The 21,704-nt window shown below is 55.1% G+C and overlaps 1 protein-coding gene across 1 annotated transcript in view; it reads right to left on the reverse strand.

Moving 5' to 3' along the window:
- Positions 1-19,184, reverse strand: part of LOC136560527 (diacylglycerol kinase beta-like) — a 30,460-nt gene extending 11,276 nt beyond the window's left edge. Inside the window, exons 1-18 of the mRNA XM_066556405.1 lie at positions 18,957-19,184; positions 13,921-14,172; positions 11,512-11,588; positions 10,062-10,227; positions 8,526-8,756; positions 7,221-7,391; positions 6,450-6,499; positions 5,843-5,917; positions 5,621-5,740; positions 4,546-4,663; positions 4,172-4,260; positions 3,717-3,833; positions 3,506-3,604; positions 3,102-3,215; positions 2,944-3,017; positions 2,195-2,269; positions 1,521-1,606; positions 587-676 (exon numbers count right to left, since the gene is read on the reverse strand). Of these exons, the coding sequence (XP_066412502.1) occupies positions 587-676; positions 1,521-1,606; positions 2,195-2,269; positions 2,944-3,017; positions 3,102-3,215; positions 3,506-3,604; positions 3,717-3,833; positions 4,172-4,260; positions 4,546-4,663; positions 5,621-5,740; positions 5,843-5,917; positions 6,450-6,499; positions 7,221-7,391; positions 8,526-8,756; positions 10,062-10,227; positions 11,512-11,588; positions 13,921-13,987 (1,819 nt within the window). The 5' untranslated portion in view covers positions 13,988-14,172; positions 18,957-19,184. The remainder of the gene's footprint in view (positions 1-586; positions 677-1,520; positions 1,607-2,194; positions 2,270-2,943; positions 3,018-3,101; positions 3,216-3,505; positions 3,605-3,716; positions 3,834-4,171; positions 4,261-4,545; positions 4,664-5,620; positions 5,741-5,842; positions 5,918-6,449; positions 6,500-7,220; positions 7,392-8,525; positions 8,757-10,061; positions 10,228-11,511; positions 11,589-13,920; positions 14,173-18,956) is intronic.
- Positions 19,185-21,704: the final 2,520 nt, after the last annotated feature.

The following is a 21,704-nucleotide window of genomic DNA, read 5'->3' on the forward strand; positions in this document are numbered from 1 at the left end:
GCAGACCCTGCCAGCTTGGCAGAAGGACCCAAAGAGGAGTTTATAGGGTTTAAAATGTAACACAGTTTGGTAATGTAATGATTCTTATAGGCTGTATGTAAATGCTATAGGATTTGTGTATTGTGCTAGATTGGTTAGTGAGAATTGGAATATTCAACACAGAAGATTTATGGTATTGTAACGGGAACCTCACTCTCTTGCCCTTTTTACTCCCTTACCCTTTTTTACTCCCTTATGCTCCTACTCTCTCACCCTCTCATCCTCTCTCCCCCTCTCTTCTCTCAGGCCTGCTCCAGCTGTGCCTGGCAGCTCCCAGCAGGGCCCTGCACCCAGGCCCTTTGCAATGAACCCCAAGTTCCTGACCTGGCTGCAGGGATCTCTGCTCTCCGTCCATCCCCCCGTGCTACCCCCCGATACTCCCACACCCAGCTATGGAGGGTTCAGAGAGCAGCAGCTGCTCTTTTTGGAAGGAGTTAGAGGCACCAGGCTCAGATGCAGCTCTGAACCGCATCCCAGGAGCCTGGGAGCCCTCCCTCCCCTGGGGATGGCCCCGCTGAAGGGTTCCCAAGGGCTGTCCTGTCCTCACCTCCTCCCCAGCGCAGGCACCGAGCGAGGTCATTGCCCGTCCCCAGGGGCAGCACGGCCACCGGCGGGTGCTTCACCAGGTTGGCCTTATCTGCAGGGCAAGGGAGAAGAGAAGAGAGGTTTTGGGCTGGCAAGGCTCATTCCCTGCCCCTGCCCGTGTCCATCCTCAGCCAGCAGTCCGGAATGATGCTGCTGGCTAAGGGTCACTGTGAAAAATGCGTGTTTCATGATTGGCTTTTTGCAAGTATTAAAATGAATGTTATATGTGTTGTGTTAGAAAGTTATGCTGTGTTAATTCTCTTAAGTAGTGTGTTAAATGTAGTTTTAGGTTGTAACAAAAGGTTAAAATAGAAACTATGCTATGTAGGATATTTTTTTCCTAAAGAAAGGACTCCCACTGAGATAGCAGCCACAGGACACCTGAATCTTTCAGAGAAAGAGAATTTATTGCTCCATTATCAGGAGAAATGAACTTCTTCCTGCCTTGCTCAGTCCTGAAGACACCATCAGGATTCAGAGGAAGAAGCTGACACTGACCAGACAGAATCCTGTGTTTGGATGGAATTTATGCATCATGGATGAGGTGTATGAATATGCAACAGGCTGTTGCTTTTAAGGGTTAATCCTCTGTTAACATGGGTCCTTTTTTGGGCTTATTTTGCCCAGAAAAAGGTACCCAGACTGTCTGTAACTCTTTGTTTCTATTGTCTCATATTGTCCTAATCCCAATTGTCCAAATTATTATTCCTCTAATTATATTACTATTTTTATAACCATTTTGTTACTATTAAACTTTTAATATTTTAAAAACAAGTGATTGGCGTTTTTCACAATCACCACTCCACTTTCCCTGGGGGAATATGGGGAATCTGTGGCCCACCACCAAGGATGCAGGAGGATGATGCTGAGCAGGAACACAGCTGTGCCTGGCTCACCTATGCAGTCCAGGATCCATCCCACGGTGCCATCCCCTCCACAGGCCAGCACACGGAAATCCGGGGTGTCCCGAAAGAAGTTCAGCCTGGGGAAAGCCAGGAGAGACAAGGGGTGATGGGGGACAGGGGGCAGAGCATTGAGAGGAATAGCAGATTTGTCTTTACAAACAAGCTGTGGGTCTGCTGGTAGGTAAAACTAGCTCTGGAAGATAAAAGGAACAGTGGGAAGGATTCCACTGACTGATGAATGGAAAAAGATATTTGCTTTTTCAAATAAACTTTAGGTTTGCTGATAAATGAAATTAGACATTGAGAGATGAAAGAAACAATGGGGAAGAAAAAAAAAACCCTAAATTCCGTAAGAATTAAAAATGAAAAGGGAGGGTTGTACATTAGAGGGAAATCTTTGGTATCAGGTGTTTTGGGAAGTCTGTACCTCTCAAGTACCCCAGCCAATGGGGAAAGAGAGAAGGGAAATGCAGAGCAAGGAAATTGGGATAAAAAGGGAGGCTGCGTCCTCCAAAAATGTGAGAGATCCCAGGGGAATGCCCCATGGCCTCTGCCTTCATTGGAATAAAGCCAGAAGGACTCCTCTGTCTCCTTTTTGGACATAAACCTCTGGTGTTTGAGGATGAATTTCCCTGACAGGATCCCCTGCAGCAGCAGCTCCTTACCCTGGCGTGGGCCCGCCACGGTCCAGGTTGTACACTTGGCGTGGGTTGAGCAGGTAGTGAAACTTCCGGAGCACCCTGGCAGGAGAGAGACGTCAGGGACGTCACGTATGTGATAAAATAATTTCTAACATATGTTACAAAATAATTAGTGCCAAAGGAAATGAAAAACCACAGCATTTTGTGAACTAAAACCAGTGTCGGGTAACAAGCAGTAATAAGCTAAGTGATAAGGATAGAAATTCAAGCACCAGGAGGATGATTGTCTCCAGGGATGTACATATCAAGGGATTTTTTTTGTCTGACAAGACCCCAGCAGGAGGCATTTGATAGGCATCATCAGAAGTTTATCCTAGAAAGTTTTCACTGACAGGGTTCCAGCAATGATCCACCGGGAAACACGGCAGCAAGAAAGAAAAACTATGATAATATGCAAAAATATGCTAAAGAGAAGCCCCTTCCAGAGCCCAAAAGAGTGTATAAAATGAAAAATGACATTTTTAGTTTAGAAATAGACATTAGAAATGACATTTGGACACCCACGGGGATTTGGTGCAACAGAGGCCAAATCCTAGGTTTCCCTGACTCTGATTGCCTGGCTCAGAGTCGAAACTGCTTGTGGCTTTTTCCAAACATATACTTTTATTATTTAATAAACCTCCTTAATTATTAGATTGGAGTGTTCATTTCTAACAGCACGAAGGTGATTCCCACACCAGGAGGGTGCTGTTCCCAGGCAGGAGCCCACCTACCGCTCCCCTTGCCTTCCTCCACTCTTGGGGTTCACAAACACGAGCAGCGGGTGTGTCCCGGGCTGAGGGCTGATCTGGGGGGCAGAAAAGGCACCTGTGAATTCCTCAACCTGTGCAGTTTTCAGTGGCAGAGCTCACCTGCAGCACCTGGAACCTACCTGCAGCCCTTGCCCATCCACCGTGGTGGAGTTGAACTTGAAGGCCTGGCTGTCCTCGGGGCTGGTGCTGGCAGGGGAGTCGCTCTCGGAGCGCCGGCAGTGGGACTGCCTGTCCTTTGGGAACCAAGGAGTGGGTGCCCACCCTGCCCACGAGGCAGTGCCAGCAGCCAGGGGAGGCACAGCAGCCTCAGCAGGGCCCTGCTGGGTCCCTGTCACTGGCAGTGAGGAGGGGGACACTCACCGGGACAGGGGGGCACTCACCGGGACAAGGGGGGGAATTTACCAGAACAAGGAGGACACTTTACCAGGACAAGGAGGACACTTTACCAGGACAAGGAGGACACTTTACCAGGACACTTTACAGGATAAGGAGGGCGCTCACCAGGACAAAGGGGGGCACTTACCAGGACGACTGGGCAGATGTAGGATGGGAGCAAGATGTGGTCCCGCAGCGGGCCCCCATCACACTCTGGCTTCACATGGGAGGCACACTTGTTGTGGAGCTGCAGGGGTGGGAGGAAGGGATGTGGAGCAGAGGACACCTGCCCTGCCCTGAGCAGGAGCCCAGAGCTGGCCATGCAGACACTGAGGGTGTGCCCAGCCCTGGGTACTCACCGTGATCTGGCACCAGACACAGTGCAGGCCAGTGATGCCCTGGTAGCACTTGATGCTCTTGTGACATCTGTCACACTTGGCAGGTGAGTTGCCCTCGATCCAGGTGTGCTGCATCACCTGCAAGGCACAGGGACACGGTGGCACAGCACCCACTGACCCACAGGCACCTCCCTCCTGCTAAGGGTGCCTGTCAGGATTTTGGGAGCTTGTCCTGCAGGATGCTGCTGATCCAATCCTGCCCCTCTGCAGAGCCACAGCAAATCTTGGAGCTGGAGGTGGTGTGGGTGCCTGGGGACTGGGGACGGGGTGCATCCTGCAAGGCTCTGGATGCTGGGAATGCCCATGAGCTGCTGCCCAGGATGTGAGGAGCAAAACCCAGGGGAAGAAGCTGTGGGGAAGCAGAGCAGGAGACTGGGACACCCAGTGGCTCAGAAATGCACCAGCTGCTTACTCACACTTGTGTTTTTCTTGGATTTAACATAGGTGCTGATGCAGGAAGCAATGTCTTTGGACACACACCTCTCGTGGACTGTGTACTTGCAGACTGGTGAGAGACAAAAACCATAAAGCCACAGAATCATTTGGGTTTGAAATCATTTCACTTTCAGTCCAGCTGTTACCCCAACACCACCAGGGCACCGCTACCCCAAGTGCCACCAACAAGGTGGGCTGCATCACCCCCACCATGGCAGCTGCCCCCTCCCCTCTCAGCCTCCTGCAGCACCCACGGGGCTCAGCACTAACAGGGACCAGTCCCCCCTCCCCAGGGCACCACTGGCTGTGGCAGGAGCCACCAGACTGGGAGTGCAACCTTCTGGGCAGGACTCACAGGAGCAGCAGAGGCCCTGCTTGCGCACCCCCAGCAGCATGGTGCGGCAGAAGTTGCAGTAGGCAGGTTTCTTGAAGTGCTTCAGCCTCCAGGCATGCTGCCCATCATCCTTCACATTCTGCAGGGCAAGAAAGTGGAGGGTGGAGGTCACTCCCCTGCTGCCAAGAATCCCAGCACCCTCAGCCCATCGTTTTAATAATTTTTTCCCCCCTAAAACCCCCATGGTGCTTCTGGGAGTTTGCTCCTGGCAGGATCATGGGCTCCCCCTGTTCCCTTCTCTCTTGGTGCTCCCCAGGGCATCCCTGCCACTGCATCCCCCTGGGCACGTCCAGCTCCAGCTCCCACAGACCCCTGGCACAGCCCAGCCACAGGGAAGATCTTGGCAGCTGACAGGAAGGTGACTTCACATTTGGGGCCAAGCCACCACTGCCACCATGGGGTGACAAAAGCACAAACCCTTCCATCTGGGGCCAGGCATGAGTGCTTTTCAGGAGCCTGTCAAAATTCCCTGCTTTCTTGACTTTTTCTGCCAGAAAGCCTGTCCCCCTCCTCTCCAGGGGAACCATGGGCACCATGAGCAAAACCATCTTTCCCTGCAAATTATTACCTGATGGCCAGGGGTGCACTTGAAAGAAATCAAGGCCAAAAGGATGAAAAAACAAGACAGAGAAATAAAGGGGGTCCCAACAACCCCACCTTTGCTCTTTAAGCCTCACTCTACAAGAGGAAATGCCATTTTAGGTATCTAAAATGCAGGAGGGATGCCCCATGGCAGAGGGGCCCTTCCTCAGGGGGTGGCAGGGGCTGGGGCAAGGGGCAGCTGTGACTGTGACCTTCTCATTTTAGGCTTTGATTAAGTGTTCACCCAACTGGAGTGCACTGCCATGGCAAGGAGCAAGGCCAGCCTGCTTGGGCACAGCAGCTCAAAAATTAACTTGGAAAGATTTGGGTGTGAAGGGGGCAGGGTGGGGGTGTCAGCAGGGGCTGGGGGCCAGTGTGGGGCTGTGTGGTGCTCCATGAGAGTGTGGTTGGTTGCTGGGGGTAGGCTGGACCAGGTGTCCTCAGGGACACTCACTGTCTCCATGCCCAGCAGGACCAGCAAGGGGATGGTGGTCATGCCGCCCCGGATCCACTCCTCCAGCGTCACAGTGCCATCGTGGTTGTAGTCTATCTCCTCCATCATGGCCTTCAGGATCTGGAGGGGGGCACAAAAAGTGGTGTGGGACAGTGAGGCCAGCCAGGGCTCTGGCTGAGAGCCCCTGGAGCTGCCCCTGGTGCCTCCAGCCCCAGCACTCACAGGCTTCAGCTCGGTGGAGTCCCACTCCAGGTACTCAGCCACGTGCACCATCTGGTTGATGATACGATCCAGCTCCTAAGCACACACACACAGAAAACAGTGCCCAGGGTTAGGGAGGGCTCCAGGCATCAGCAGAGTGTCCAGCCCCAAGCCCCCAGGGTCTGCATCCCAAAATGCCCATGGCTACCCTAGTCCCAGCCACACAGGAGGGGCAGCAACACCCCAGTCCTCAATGGGTGCTCCTTCTTTTTTCAGGGCCTTCTGCCCTGCAAGAAAATCTGTAACAGGTTTTCCTTAGGAAGAACTATTCTGATAAAGCAGATTTTATTTGCAGCAGGTTTCACAGGCAATACCCAAAGAGCAAGGAGAAAACATCATAGGGGAAGGAGCTGTGCATGATTTTTTCTTCCCTGAAACACCATGACCTGATGTAGTGCTACAGCTCTTGGTGGGTGGATTTTTTCCCAGCTCTGCAGCCCAGCTGCTGCTTTCCTCCTCCCTTCCCAGATCCCTGCCCCTTTGTGGAGCCCCTCAGCAGGGCAGGGGACACCCCAGCAGTGTCCTGCAGGTTCCCAGCCCCTGCTCTGTGTCCCAAGGGAAGGCTCACCGAGCTGTCCAGGAGCCCATTTCCATCGGTGTCATAGAGGCGAAACATAACTGGGGGAGGAGAGAAGGGGATGATAATTAGAGCCCAGCCCCAGGGACCCTGGGCTGCCCCAGGGACCCTGTTCCAGGCTGCTGGAGCTTCAGGGTGGGAGCAGCACTGTGCTGGCTCAGCCAGGCTGAGATGTGAGCCCAGGGCTGTGGAGAATCAAGGCCCCTTGGGCAGACACTGTGCTCAGCACACCCTGCATGTCCCTGCCCCAGTGGCTGCTGGCACCCCTGGCAGGGCCACTCATCCCACAGGCTGCCTTGGCATGCCCATTGGTATCTCCAGAAGGTGCCAGGAGGGAGAAATAGAACTGCATTCATAGAATCACAGAAACATTTAGGTTGGAAAAGCCCTCTAAGATCATCAAGTCCAACCATTAACCAGCACAAAGATAGAAATGTCCCACATCTCCATGGCTTTGAAATACCTCCAGGGATGGTGACTTCACCACTGCCCTGGACAGCCTGGTTCAGTGCTTGACTTCCCTTTTGGAGAAGAAATTTTCCTGAATATCCAATCTGAACCTCCCCTAGTGTAGCTTGTGGCCATTTCTTCTTGTCCTGCCACTGGATTTGTCCATGCAAACTTCCACACAAGTAGTACAGACACAGGCAGGAGCAGAAGGGGATGCTGAGGGCATTTTCCAAGTGGACAGGAGCAGCCAGAGCCCCCTGCAGGTGACAGCCTGAGCCCCTGAGCCCCTCCCCAGCCCAGGGTGACACTTACACTCCAGCTTGTCCTCTGCTCGTCCCCTCTCCAGCAGGGACAGGTAGCAGACAATGTCCTTCAGGTGCACCACCTGGGCCACGGGGGTGGGAGGAGGAGGAGGGGTGGCCTTCAGGGAGCTGGAGCCTTTCCTCAGGCTGAAGGGCAACCTCTTCTCCACGCTCCTCGTGCCTGTGGGCAGGGACACACACAGGGATGACACTGGAGCAGGAATTGTCACCAGGTGGGACATGGGAACTCTGGGAGATCCATTCGGAGTGGGACCGAGTGACACCACAGGGACAGGGCTGGGACACAGAGGGGACACAGGAATGGGCATAAAAAGGGCACTTGGGGCTGGGTGCCATTGCAGGCCTGGGGGCACAAAGCAGATTTGGGGCTGGTGCCATCACGGGCTCAGGGCTGGGCAGTGCCACTCAGTCCTTAGGGTGCAGACCCCCGTGGCATTCACATTCTCTGAAAAAATCTCTTTTTGTCCTGGGAAGCTGAGATGCCTTGGAGAAAAATGAAAACAATTCTTATCTCATTTGCTTCTCCTGTGTTTTGCTGCTTTGGAATGTGTTTGGAGATTGGTTACCCACAGGTGATTGTTTTGTTGGATTCTGCTGTGAGTTATTTCCACTCTTTGGCCAATCAGGGCCAAGCTGTGTCAGGACTCTGAAAAGAGTCACAAGTTTTTATTTTTATCTTTTTAGCCTTCTGTCTGTATCCTTTCTGTATTCTTTACTATAGTATAGCATTCTTTAACATAATATAGTATAATAAATAAATAATATAAATGAGCCTTCTGAGAACATGGAGTCAGATTCATCATTCCTCCCTCCCCGCCACAGGGGTCCCTGCTAACACAGCAGACTGCCACACCTCCATCCCTGCAGCCATGGGCAGGATGGGCAGCTGGAGAAATGTCTCCTGATGGGAACCAGCATCCATCCAGAGGGAGGCAGAAGCTCAGTGGGCAGCAAGGCAGCTTGCCAGGGTGCCAAGACAGCCCACGCTCACTGATGCCTGTGCCAAGAGCAGGAGGGATGCTCCTGGCAGAGGGGCCCTTCCTCAGGGGCTGGGGCAAGGGGCAGCTGTGACTCACTGCCCCATTCCCCCTCCCTAAAGATGCTGCCAGCTCATTAGGACATCACTGATAGGGGCTCTGTGGGATGGGATCTGTAGCTTAAGTCTGTCAAGATGCCAGGAACCCAGTGAGTTTGGGAGGTCACTGCCACCACGCTGGGGACTTGACCAGAAGCTGGGCAGGGCTTGTCACTTGTCACTGCCCCAGTGCCCCTGTGGAGCCCCAGCCAAGCTCACCTGGTGACTGAGGGTTGAGCAGAGACACGGAGGAGATCTTGGAAGAGCCTGAGGAGTTGTGAGCAGAGGTGGTGCCAGTGGTGGATTTCTGGGAGGATGATCTGGACCAGCTGGGGGAGGCATTGGGGATGGATGCCAGGGTGAGGGATGCTGGCTGGGGCTCAGCTGAGCTGCCCTTGGGCTCTGGAGTGTGTCGTCCCAGAGCACTGCGAAGGCTTTTCCCATTGATCCCTGCAAGCAGACAGGCCCAAGGGCAGTGTGACACCAGGGTGTCCACGTCCCTTCCTTCAGGAACTGGTGCTGGGTGCTCACCCCGTGCCCTCTGTGCTAGCCCAAGCCTCTCTGCCCTGGCAGCCCAGCCCCAGGGCTCTCTGAGGGGCAGCACAGGCAGCTCCCCACCCTCCTGACCCTCCTGACTGGCCCAGCAGTGCTCCCATCCCCGGGTGATGGACACCACAGTGCTCAGAGCAGGCAGGGAGGATGTGCTCCTCCATCACCAGCCAGAGCTGGGGACGTGCTCCCTTTCCCTTTGCAGTTTATAGTCCTTTCAGCAGATGTCCCCAGCAGCCAGGAATGCACCCAGGCTGAGCTGGGTGCCTGGCACTCACGGCCTGCTCTGGGTGCACGGGGCTGCTGGCACCTGTGACACAGGCACAGGCCACCCCAGCCTGCACAGAGATGCTGACACAGTGACCTGGGCTCTGAACGTCCTTTCCTCTGCACTTTCTCCATTGCATCCTGGAGAAATCCCTCCCTGCAGCAGCCTTGGCAGCCCATCTGACAGATGGGGTTGTCTCTATGTGTCTGTATGCCACAGGAAAAAAAAAAAATCTCTGTTCTCAAAACCCCTCAACCCCAAAAAATAAATTAAAAAAAACCCTAGTGTCCCAAAAATAAATAACTGTTACTTTTTTAAAACTAAGCAAAACATCCTTAAAAGAAAAACCCTAAAAGCAGCCCTAGTCCATGCACAGGAGTAAAAACACTAAACATTAAAAAAAAGTCACAATAGCAAATATTCTCCAAACAGTGCCACGTGTAACATAAAAACAGAAAAAGTTTCAACTGTGGTTCCTAAAAATGCCTATAATACAAAAAAAACCCTCTTCTCTTCTTAATAAACTAAAAGTTGATTATCTAAAAAGTAGTAATGAACTGAGAGTTGATTCTCTAAAAAGTAGTAACTAAATTAAAAATCCAAAGTTTTGTCTCACTGTGTACTGTTAAAAATTAGAAAGAAGAAAAAAAAAGTTTTTAGAAAGTTTACATTCTAAGTTCTGTGTGTTCATATTGTAAATTAACCAAGTTCTTCCCTTTATTCCTAAGCTAAAGCCTACTTTGCTCTATTTCTAGTCACATCTCACAGCAAACCTTAAAAAAAAATCTATATTTTCATAGAAGCACTGACATTACACCATAACATTGGCACCTTCAGGTGCCACCCCTGGAGGTGCCACCCCCAGCCTTCATTCCTGTGGGCAGGGTGGGAGTGTGGCAGGGTGCCCCAGTGCCCCCTGGGTGGCAGGGCTGGCTCACCCAGGCTGCTGTGCTGGGACACTCCAGGGCTCTGCTGCTGGCTCTCGGGGGAGGCTGGGCAGATCTTGCGCTTGAAGGAAGTGAAGAGGTGCTGGCAGAGCTCCTCAGGCACGTCAGCCTCCAGGTAGGTCTTCATGAAGAGGCAGAAGCCCTCGTAGTCGATGGGCTGGGGAGCAGACAGAGGAGGAGGAGGAGGAGGAGGATGGAGGTGGCCCAGGTCACCATGAGGGGCTGCATGGCCTGGGCCCCCTCACTGGGCACAGCAGCTGCAGAGCCCTCCCCAAAACTGCTGCTTTCCCAAATCCCAGTGGCTGGGGTAACCTGAACCTGCTGGGGTAACCAGCAATGCCCAGTGCCAGCGTGGCTGAGCCAGGGGACAGCAGGAGCTGGGGGAGTGGTGTCACAGACATCTTTTATGGGAAATCCTTTCCTTAGGATTTTTCCTCCTGAGAAGCTGAGAGGCCTCAGGAACAAAATGTAACCAATGGTTATCTGCTGCTGTGGAATGCAACAGGTGCATCTGGGATTGGTCTCATGTGGTTGTTTCTAATTAATGGCCAATCACAGTCAGCTGGCTCAGACAGAGAGTCCAATACACAAGCCTTTGTTATCTTTCTTTTCTATTCTTAGCTTAGCCAGCCTTCTGAGGAAACCTTTTCTTCTATTCTTTTAGTATAGTTTTAATGTAATATATATCACGAAATAATAAATCAAGCCTTCTGAAACATGGAGTCAGATCCTTGTCTCTTCCCTCATCCTCACACCCCTGTGAACACGGTCACAGAGAGGCAGGAAAGGGCAGAGCAGTGGAACTTTCCAGCCCCATGGGGACTGTCCTCCTCCTGGGGACTCTGTGCCCCCTCCTTCCCTGCTGGGCAGTGCTATTGTGTGAGGATGATGATTTCTCAATGGCTTCTGTAGCCCCAGCTGGAGTGAGAGTCCTGTGGTGCCCTGGAACAACAAGGTACCTTTGTGCCCCTCCTTGCATGTTCAGCCCACTGATTTTTCTCATTTTGCCTTGATTCCAGTGATTACAGCCCCACAGAAGGCTCTGTCCTGCTGGCACACCTACAGGCCCCTCTGAAAGCACCGCTTGGAAAAAATAATCCCAGCCTTCTTTGGAGGAGAGCAAGAGGGCACAGAGCTGTCCCATCCCCATGCTGGCCAAGCCATTTGCTTTCAGGGGGAGAGCAAATCCTCCCCAGACTCTGCCTGGCAAGGCACTGCCCCAAAAAGCTCTCAGCAGGGTGGGCTGGCCATGCAGCAGGCACGGTCCAGGGTTGGGCAGGGAATCAAGTCCTGGGTGCAAAACCACGGGGAGAGCTGGGGGCCAGCAGCCAGCCCTGCCTTCTCCTGGCTGCTCCCAGCTGGGGGAGCTGGGCTGGGGGAGCTGCAGGGGGCTGGGGGCTGCCAGCAGCACGGGGGGACAGCGGCGGGCACGGGGCCGTACCTGTTCGGGGTTGTACCTCGAGAGGACACCGTCCCCGTGGAACTCCTCCAGAACATCCTTCAGCTTCTTGCTGGAGTCTGGGGAGAGAAAAGCACCTTGCTGAGCATGGCCCTGCTGGGCTGCCCCTCTCATCCACCAGCAGGGTGCTGCAGAGGGGTTTATGTGCTGGATGTACAATTTCTGGATCCTTCCGTGCCGGGAAGAGGCCGGCCGTGCTCTGCTTCCCCTTCCACCTTCAAGGGCAGGGCAGATATGGAAAGCTGGGAGCTTTACATACACAGAGGACTTCCTCTTGCCAGTATGAAAATAAGCACAGGCCCAGAACAAAGCAAGGAAGGTGTGGATCACACTCCAGTGCCAGCCGCTCTGGCGTGCTCAGCACACCCTGCATGTCCCTGCCCCAGTGGCTGCTGGCACCCCTGGCAGGGCCACTCATCCCACAGGCTGCCTTGGCATGCCCATTGGTGTCTCCAGGAGGTGCCAGGAGGGAGAAATAGAACTGTATTCACAGAATCACAGAAACATTTAGGTCAGAAAAGCCCTCTAAGATCATCAAGTCCAACCATTAACCAGCACAAAGATAGAAATGTCCCACATCTCCGTGGCTTTGAAATAACCCCAGGGATGGTGACTTCACCACTGCCCTGGACAGCCTGGTTCAGTGCTTGACTTCCCTTTTGGGGAAGGAATTTTCCTGAATATCCAATCTGAACCTCCCCTAGTGTAGCTTGTGGCCATTCCTTCTTGTCCTGCCACTGGATTTGTCCATGCAAACTTCCACACAAGTGGTAAACACACCCTGGCTGAGTGTCCTTAAGCCTGGAGTGTCTGGAGGGACATTCATCATTTCAAAATAGGAAAAAAAAAGGGAAAAGCAGAAAAAAAGATCAATGTGAGTGAACATTCAGCCCTCACCTCACACACATCCCTGGGCACGTGCAATTAAAAGGTTCTCAGACACAGCAGCCTTGTTAATTACTGGGAAATCCTCTCTCCATGTGAGGGCTGTGCTGGCTCTGATCCCCCAGCCCTGTGCTGGGGACAGAACTTGGCACTGGCCCACAGCTGTCTGGGATGTCTGGGGCTCTCAAGGAGAGGCATCCTGGCCCTCTTTAGAGACCCCCAATCCCATTCCCCAGCCCAGTGCTGAGCCATCCTACAGGGGAGAAGGCAGCTGCCCCTGCTGCAGCCTTGCTGGCCACACTTTGGTTCATGGAACTGAGATGCCATCAGGGTTCTGAGGCCAGTGTTACAGAAGGTGTTCCATGGTCTGGGATTCAGGAAAGCAAAGCCCATCATCCTCCAGAGAGGCAGAATGAGATGCAGAGAGGGATACTGCACACACACACCTCTGCCTGCAGCCCTGCCTGAGGCCTCTGGAAAAAATAATCCCCTTGGAAAAAATAATCCCAACCTTCTTTGGAGGAGAGCAAGAGGGCACAGAGCTGTCCCATCCCCATGCTGGCCAAGTCATTTGCTTTGAGGGGGAGAACAAATCCTCCCCAGACTCTGCCTGGCAAGGCAATGCCCCAAAATGCTCTCAGCAGTGTGGGCTGGGGTGGGATGGCCATGAGGAACTTGTCCCCAGCCCCTTTTGATGTACAGCATCCCCAAGGACAGCCTCAGAGAGCTCACTGTGTCCCCTTTGGCTCTCAGTCATCTCCCAGCCAGCCTGCTCACCCCAGGGTGATGACAATTGCAAACAATGCAAAGCAGCACCCTTGTGATTTCACACCCTTCTCCCTTCACCCTGTGGTTTTCCTGCCCTACCCTGCCCTGCTCTCAGCACCTTCACGAGCTGCACTGCTTCTCCATCCTCTGCTGTAAAAAGCACGCCCACACTCCAGCTCTGTGGCAGGCAGAACCTCAAGGACCTGGTTTTGGACCTCAAGGACCTGGTTTTGGACCTCAAGGACCTGGTTTTGGACCTCTGGCCTCCACCCAGGCTCTGTCTGCAGCGTCCCCCAGCTCCAGGACCCCTTTGGTGCTGCTGCACATCTCCTTTCCTCAGCAGGAGCTGCAGCAGAGAATTGCTCTGCAAAAGCACTAAGGAAAATTACTGCAGAGGGCTGGCAGCCCAAAGCACGCTGTGGAGCAGCTCTGGTGTGTTTGGGAAAAGCCAGGCTGCTTTTCCTGCTTGGCATTTCACTCTGCTGAGAACGTGGGAGCCGCCGCCTTCAGACGGACTGAGCCCAGCTCACGTGTGCAGCCCCCAGAGCTCAGCTCCATCCTCCCAGCCAGGCAGGCACAGGGACCCCACACAGCCTGGCTGAGGGGTCAGGGGCTTCATAAAAACCTAAGGAATCACCGAGTTGTCCAGGAGGACACTGAGGAGAGGTAGGACACGAGTCCAGCACAGATCAGCAGCACTTTTCAGCTCATCCCACCCTCTCGTGCCAGGGTACTCACAGTCTGTGTACTGCTGGAGCTGGGCAAACTCAGCGGGGCTGAGCGAGATCCACGTGCCATCACTCATCTTGGGGCAGCAGGGACACTGCAGGGGCCACCAGCCACTGCCTCTGTGCCAGCCTCAGTGCCACAGGTCCCAGCAGAGCTCGGTCACATCAGCAGGACGAGGGGCAGGGGTGGCTCTGGCACTGCTGGCATCATCCTGCTGAGCCTGGGGGAAGCCAGCCCAGAGCTTCAGGGCACCTGGTCAGCCTGGAGGGGACACAGAGAGAGGAGGGGTCAGCAGGAGGCAGAGACAGGGTCCTGCTGTCCCTGGGGACAGTCACCTTCAGTAGTGGGAGCTTGGAAATGGGGTGCCAGGGGGGCTTTGCCCCACTGCTGATGTGGGGGATCTGAACCCCAGGGGATGGGGAGCAGAGTGTGTGAGCTGCAGGGAAATGGGGCTTGAGCACAAGGAGGGCTCAGGGCACCTCACTCTCAGGTGTCCTCTGCCACAGAGCCAGCCCAGTCCCACCCCACAGCCACAACTCCCATGGCCAGAGCATGTGAGGCTAGGGCTGACAGAGGCCAAGGAAAGGAACTTGTCACCCCCAGCACCTCCCAGGGGAACCCAGCAAGGGGAGCAGGAGGAAGGGCACGATTATTTAAAGAAGATGCAAAAGCTGGAAGCAGGGAATACAAACTTCCAGCGTGCTCCTGCACCTTTGAAGCTGGTGTTTCCTTCCAGAGAATCATTGTAAATGAAAATCTACAGTGCCACAGAAAGACCTGTGCCACAGAATAACCATGACCAAAGGGCTCTCTCCAGGCCACCCATTTGCAGGCTTCACAATTTTTTAGTCTTTTTCATTTAACCAAATTGGTCATCAGGCAAAGGGCAGCATTTGGAGGAGGTGGTTGCTCTCCAAGGAGTTTGATCTCCATTTTAGGGCTGCTTCCCTGTTAAATATTGGCTCCCAGTTTCCACCAGCCTAAGCTGACAGACTGGAGAAAGCAGAGCAAGGATGAGCTGGGCAAGATCCCAGGGCTTGGGATGGTGCTTGGGGAGCACCCACATCCCCCAGCTGGCTGCACCTTTCCATTCACAGAAAAACACCTTTGATTAAGAGGAACAAGCAATTCTGGGGAGCCCTCAGGTCCCAACACCGCACAGAGTCCCCAGGGACATTCACACTTGGGGGTGCACCAGGAGCAGTCACTTCACCCCCCATCCCCAGGACTTTGCCCACATTTCTGCACTAATGCTATTCTCATATTCTCACTAATGCTATTCTGGCTCTACATCCAGCTGCTGAAAATGCTCCAGGGCAAGAGATGGTCCCAGGGGCAAAGCCTGGTGATGGCAGAGGAAGGAGCAAACCCTCTTTGGGGCTGTGGGGAGGATGGGGACCCCTGAGGGCTGCCTGCATGGCTGCCAAGGGGTTTTCCAGCTGCAGGGAGTGGCTGCACACAGAGAGGAGCCCACCAAAGCCTGGCCACACCTTTGCCAGAGTTCAATGGCACAACCCTCCTTAGTCCTGTCCAGTCCTTTCCCCCCAGGAGGACAAAGCCACTGGGCTCTTGTTGCACCCCTCCATGGCCTGGCACTTCCTGGCTGCCCCTGAGGCTGCCTGGAGGGCTCTGGGGACCCCTCAAGGGGCTGTTCCTGCCCAGGACAGGGAGCAGTGCTCTCACTGGAATGTTATTCCTGGTGGGATAACACCAGTCCTGGGGAAAATCTCACCTTCCCACGCTCACTGGGGCCCTGCAGCCCCACAGCAACTCGCCTGCAGCCTGTGACTATCCCAGCCCTGTGCCACCAGCTGGGGACAGGCTGGACACAGCAGGGCTATGGCTAGGGAAAAACAACCCAGTGCCTTTGCTTTTGTGGGGATCTTCATCTTGCTGCAAGCACAAGCAAGAGGATGGTGTTTGCTCCTATGCTGCATGATGGGTTTGTCCCAAAGCACCTCTGAGGCTGGTCCAGAAGAGCTCAGCCCGTAAGAAATGCCCAGGAACACACACAGACTCCACTTTCCTGGCACACAAGCTGTTTGATTTGATCAGAAGCTCTTTTTTTATCCTAAACTTACCCAAGGAGAGGCTGAGAGTGCAGAAGAAAAGGCAAAGGGGGGGACCTGGCTGGCTCCAGCTCCCCAGAGGAGTTTGGGGAGCACTGAGGGCAGCAAAACCATCCCTGGCTTCCTTTACTGGGGGGTGATGGGGTAGCACAAAGCTCCAGAAGGAAAGCAAAGCAGAGCTAATTGGGCCATCCCAAGGGGCTTTCCCCCAGCAATTGCTGGAATAACAAATGCCACTGGTGGCACGTCAGCCTCGGGTTTCAGGAAGGGCAGGAAAAAGCCTCCTCAGGAATCCAGCTGCTCCTCGTTTGGCCGCCCTCTGAATTGTCAGCGGCAAATTATGTTCTGTTAAATCAAATTTGCCTCTCTCTAAAAATAGCTCCCTACTAGTGTTACAAATAACACCGGATTACCCTGCCTGGAGGCGCTCACCGGAGTGCCCTGACTCAGAATGGGGGAGGATGGACAGGACAGGGGGACCCCGGGGCCTCCCAAACCTCCCTGGGAGGGAATGAGCAGGGCTGGAGCTCTTGGGGAGCTGCTGGAACATCCTGGCAGCTGCAGGGATGGAAGAGGAGCTGCTGGGAGCAGGGATGGGTGCAGCTCTGTTGGAGGGAGCCAGGGCGCAGCCATGTAGGGCCTCAAATGCATCAACAGGGAAATGAAATGCCAGGCTGGAGTGAGCCATGGCCAGCCCACAGTGGGGACTGGAGCCTGGACACCAGGCAGGACCAAGCCACAGCCCATGTCCCTAAGAAAGGGCTGTCCCTCTGGTATTCAGGGATGGGGAATCCCAGAAGCAGCAGTGGGATGGCACAGGAGCTGATTTCCCAGCCAGACATCCCTGCCTGGAGCCTCTTGCCCGGCCCCAGGTGCTGCTGTGGATGGAGGACCCAGCTCCTCATCCCACAGCTCTGGGGTCATTGGGAGCCTTGTCCCACTGCCACAGCTACTGATGGGGACCCAGCCCTGCCCACGCTGGGGCACAGCACCACAGACAATGGGCTGGGCTGGGCTGGGCTGGCAGCTCCCAGGTGCTGGCAGAGCCTCCAGCCTCCCATCAGCTCCACAGGAATGTGCGGAGGGGGCTGCAGCACCTGCCCCACAGGAGATTCCTGCTCCAGATGCCCTCTAGCAAGGAAACCATGGGTTCCTTGAGCTGCAGGAGGTGGCAGGAGGAGGCACCACTGCTGCTGAGCTCACACACACGTGCAGAGGCTCCCTGGCAGCAGTGGGATACAGCAGGGAACGATGCTGGGCTCGTCCCTGCTTCCCTGCCCGGGCTTGCAGAAGCCACAGTCATGTGCCACATCTCCTGGGGCACAAGCGTGGCAGGTCCCTGCAGGAATGGCATTTTCCAGGCCTCCCCCACCATCTTTTGGAAAGATCAGCCTATTTTTGTGTTGGATGGGGAGAGGCCCCTGAGGCGGTGGGTGGAGTATAAATCCCTCCTGTCCCACTGCAGCAAACAAACCCCAACCAAGTCACGCTCAAACTATTTTCTGCAGCCACAGGAGAAGGCACTTCTCTGCATTTTGCCAGCCCAGGAGGACACTCAGGATCGGGTTTTTCCATTCTCCAAACCTGTTGCTGTCTACACATTCCCCTGACCCTTTGACCAACACCCACACAGAGCAAGGCACGCTGTCCAGGTGCCTCACACCAGCTTTGCTCTGGAGACCCTCATGGCACCGGGATGATAAAAGGGGCTGGCAGGGATGCCTGGAGCATCCAGGCAGCAGTGACACAGGGAAGGTGGGTGGCTGCAGCCAGGGCTGGGTTGTGGCTGCACCAATTCCCAGCTGGGTGCTGGGAGAGCTTGGCTCAACCTTGTGGCAGCACAGCCTTCCTTGGAACTCACCCACCGCCAAGGCCAGGACAGCTCAGCTCATCCCCCAGAGACACCAACAACTTCCTGACTTAGTACTGCTGGATTTTCAGAGAATAATTTTGCTGGCTGAGTTCAGAGCAGACTGGATCTGAGCTGGGATACCTCTGGAGCAAGACCCTTCCCCTTGGACCTGCAGGTCCCACTCAAAGCAGACCTGGTCTCATGGAAAAGTCCTTTCTCACTCCAGACAGGGCAGCAAATGCTGGGCCTGCAGCATTTGGAAGGACTGGGATCCACCCCAGGATCCCACCTCCATCTCCTTGCACATGTAAGCCCAGCACTTCAGGACACCTCCAAACCTGCCAGATGGAAGCCCTGGCTCTCTGTGCCTGCAGGAATCCCGCGGCCACGAGTCCAGAGGGTTATAACCACACCTTGTGCAGGATGAAGCTGCTTCCTGGTAGCTTGGAAAGGCATTCTCCCCTTTCATCCCCCAACACAACCTGCAGAACAAGTCACATCCAGCCCCCTTCCACGGGCCAGCCACACCAGCACCGCCTCAGCCCTCCCAAAGTCCTCCAAAGCCAACGGCCCCAGCAATTTCTACTTAACAAGAAAGACACTAACGAGCTTTTCCAGCCTGGCAACACACAGGAGTAGCTGGATTGGGCTGTTCTTCTGCCCAGCCAAAGCACGGGTGGTTTTATAGCCAGGCTGAGAACCAGCACACACTGAGACACCAGTGACGGTGGTGTAGGGGGGTTTAGGGTGGTGTAGGGTGCTTTAGGGTGGTGTAGCCCCTGGTTGCCATCCTCCTCACCCTGCAGACAAGGGTACGCTGCCCTCTCTCCACCCTTCGGGAAGCTTTCCTCAGGAGTGGAACCACACGCCAGGGAATCCCGATTCCCCAATTCCAGCGCTGCCCCGCTCCCGAAACCGCAGGGGAAGGGGTCGGGGCTGGCCCGGGGAAGGGTCGCGGACTCCGAGGGCAGCACACGGGGACCGACGAGCGCTGCCGAGCCTCTCCCGCCTGGGGTGGGGGATCCCGAGCGGATCTGGGGGATTCCCCACGACTGAAAGGGGTGAGCCCAAGACACCGCCATCTCCCCCGCCCAGCCCCGCGTCCCCCCGCGCTGTCCCCTTACTTGGCGGCGGCAGCGCGGTGCCATCGGCGGGACGGGCCGCGGCGGCTCCGGGGCTGGCGGTACCGGGCACGGCTGCTCAGCCCGGCGGTTCCGGGGCTGGAGATGCCTGCAAGGGCTGCTCAGCCCGGCGGTTCCGGGGCTGGAGATGCCTGCAAGGGCTGCTCAGCCCGGCGGTTCCGGGGTTGGCGGTACCGGGCAGGGCTGCTCAGCCCGGCGGTTCCGGTACCGGCGGTGTCTGCAAGGGCTGCTCAGCCCGGCGGTTCCGGGCAGCGCTGCTCAGCCCGGCGCTCCCGCGGCGGGGCGGGGATGGGGATGCGAATGGGCCGGGCCCGCCCCGCTCCGCTCCGCCCGCCTCCGCCGGCACCGGGCGGCCGGGCCGGGAGGGAGAGGAAGACGAGGAGGAGGAGGAAGATGAGGAGGAGGAGTTGGAGGGAAGAGCCCGGCGGGCCCGGGGCAGCGCCCGGGAGCAGCGGGGCGGGAGCAGCCGGTGCGGGGGCGGCGGGAGACAGACGGGTTCGCACCATAAAACTCATTTGTGATGAATCCCCACCTCCCCACGGCGGCAGGGTGTTCCCCACTTCCCCATGATCGCGCACACTGCCCCGCAGCCCTGACGCTCCCCGTGCCTGTCCCCATCCCCAGCCCTAAGCCCATCCTTGTCCCCATCCCCTCACACGTCCCCATCTTCATGTCCCCATCCCTGTCCCCATCCATATCTTCATCCCATCCTTGTCCCCATCCCAGTCCCCATTTCACTCTTCCTCGGGCCTTCCCTCCCCCTGCACCTCGGTCTCTCACTTTCAAACAGTTTCACCCATGGCAAAGGTTGCTCTTTCCTCAGGAACAGAACAAACCACTGAAAACAAACAAACAAAAAATGCCAAAACAGATAAAAAGCATTTTTATTTTCTTTCCATGACGCGTCTGCCTGCCTGCTTGGGAGTGACACTATTTCAGGCATGTCTATTATTTATGTTTCGCTATATTTATATTAATTAGAGACGTGATCCATGCACGTAGCTCTCCAACTTCAAAAAAAAAAAAAAAACAGGAGAAGGGAACTGACAGCTGGGACTGAACTTTCTTGAGAGAAACAGGAGCAGGTTCGGCAGCCACAGCTGTTCACTGTGTGCCAGTCCCAGGTGATGTTCCTGCTCTGTGTGAGGGATCTCTTCAGCCCCAGCCCCACCTTCCCTCCCTTTCTTCTGGCTGGGACCCCAGAGAGATGGGTTGGGGCTCTTGGCTGGGATGCTGAGAATGATGGAGTCCCCAGAGCCACACCAGTTTTAAGGGAGACAGGATCATGGAATCATTTAGGTGGGGAAAGACCTCTGAGTCCAACCTTTAACTTTTGGTGGTGGCACTTGTCATCTGTGCCTGGGAAAGAGCAGCATCCCTTCAAAGAGCTAACTGGTCTCTGATGGTGGGCTGTGCCAAAGCACAGAGAAATGTCACGCTCCAGAGCAGGAGAAAGGACCCTGAGCTCCCTGCTGCCATCCATGCCAGCCATCTCCCTCAGAAGCTGTAACCTGTGTCAGCCTGAGCCAGGGCAGGTGGCATCTCCTCTCCCCTGAGTGTCCCAGCCCTGTGCTCATCCTGTCTGGCTTAGCTCTCCCTGCCAGGGATGGAGATGGAGACGTGGGGCCTCAGGGCACAGTGCAGGGCTGGGCTGGGATGTAGGGAAAGACCAGACACTGTGGGGGAGGCAGGATAGGAAATGAATAATAAATGAGTTTTATCATTAGCAACTACTGCATGGAGGCAGCAGTTTGACAAACACATGGGTGAGAGGAGGAGGAGGATGAGGATGAAGAAGTCTCCTGGCCAGACACCTGTGTCTGTCTGCATCCAGGGTGCCAGGGCTTGTGGTCTCTGGGCTGGGCAGGAAGAGACCTGGCCAGGGCTGGTGAAATTCCTCCTGCAAGGGCTCAGCTGGTAGACACAGAGTGCTTTTCCCAAAAGACAACTCACACCAGATGATGCCTTTCCCAGCTCAGGGCTGATCCCAGCCCTCACAGGAGCAACACACTCAGGATGCAGTGTTACCTCCTGCCATCATTTCCAGCCAGCAGCAGTCTCCCAGGGCTTTCTAGACAGCCAGGAGCTCTCACAGGTTTTCCAGCCATGGGAATGGCCCTGCAGGAGTGGAGAATGAATGTTTTTTCCAGGCAGTGTGGCCAGCTCAGTCATGAGAAGCTGCTGGCCCAGTGAGATGCTGGACTCTGCTTTGACTTTGCTAATGCTCTGCCAGGGCTATTGGTGAAATCCTCAGCACTCCCAGATGAGAGAGTTTCATTCTTTCCCTGCATCCCAGTAAGTATCCCTTCCAGGGATTAATTAGTAAATTAAAAGGGTAGAATAACCAAATGATTATGGTTAGGCACAAGCCCCAGTGATGATGTGTCTGTGTCCTGACGCACTCCCAGTCCCTAAAAGGGCTGAAGCAGCAGATTCACCCCCCAGACTAATTCCCTCAGTGGGACTCTGGGGTCAGATTTGGGAGGAGGAGACCTGCTTAACACTGATCTCTGAGTCTGAAAGCCCTGACCATGCTCCACACCTGAGGGAGGAGCAGGATCCCTTTGCTGGGGTGGCAGTGCCCATGTGCCAGGGGGGCGGGCAGGAGCTGTGAGGATGAGGATGAGGATGAGGATGAGGATGAGGATGAGGATGAGGATGAGGATGAGGAGGATCCCTTTGCCTGGGTGGCAGTGCCCACAGGCCAGGGTGGCTGGCAGGAGCTGTGAG

This window comes from Molothrus aeneus, chromosome 10 (genome assembly GCF_037042795.1).
Source record: "Molothrus aeneus isolate 106 chromosome 10, BPBGC_Maene_1.0, whole genome shotgun sequence".
In the NCBI taxonomy this organism is placed as follows: Eukaryota; Metazoa; Chordata; class Aves; order Passeriformes; family Icteridae; genus Molothrus; species Molothrus aeneus.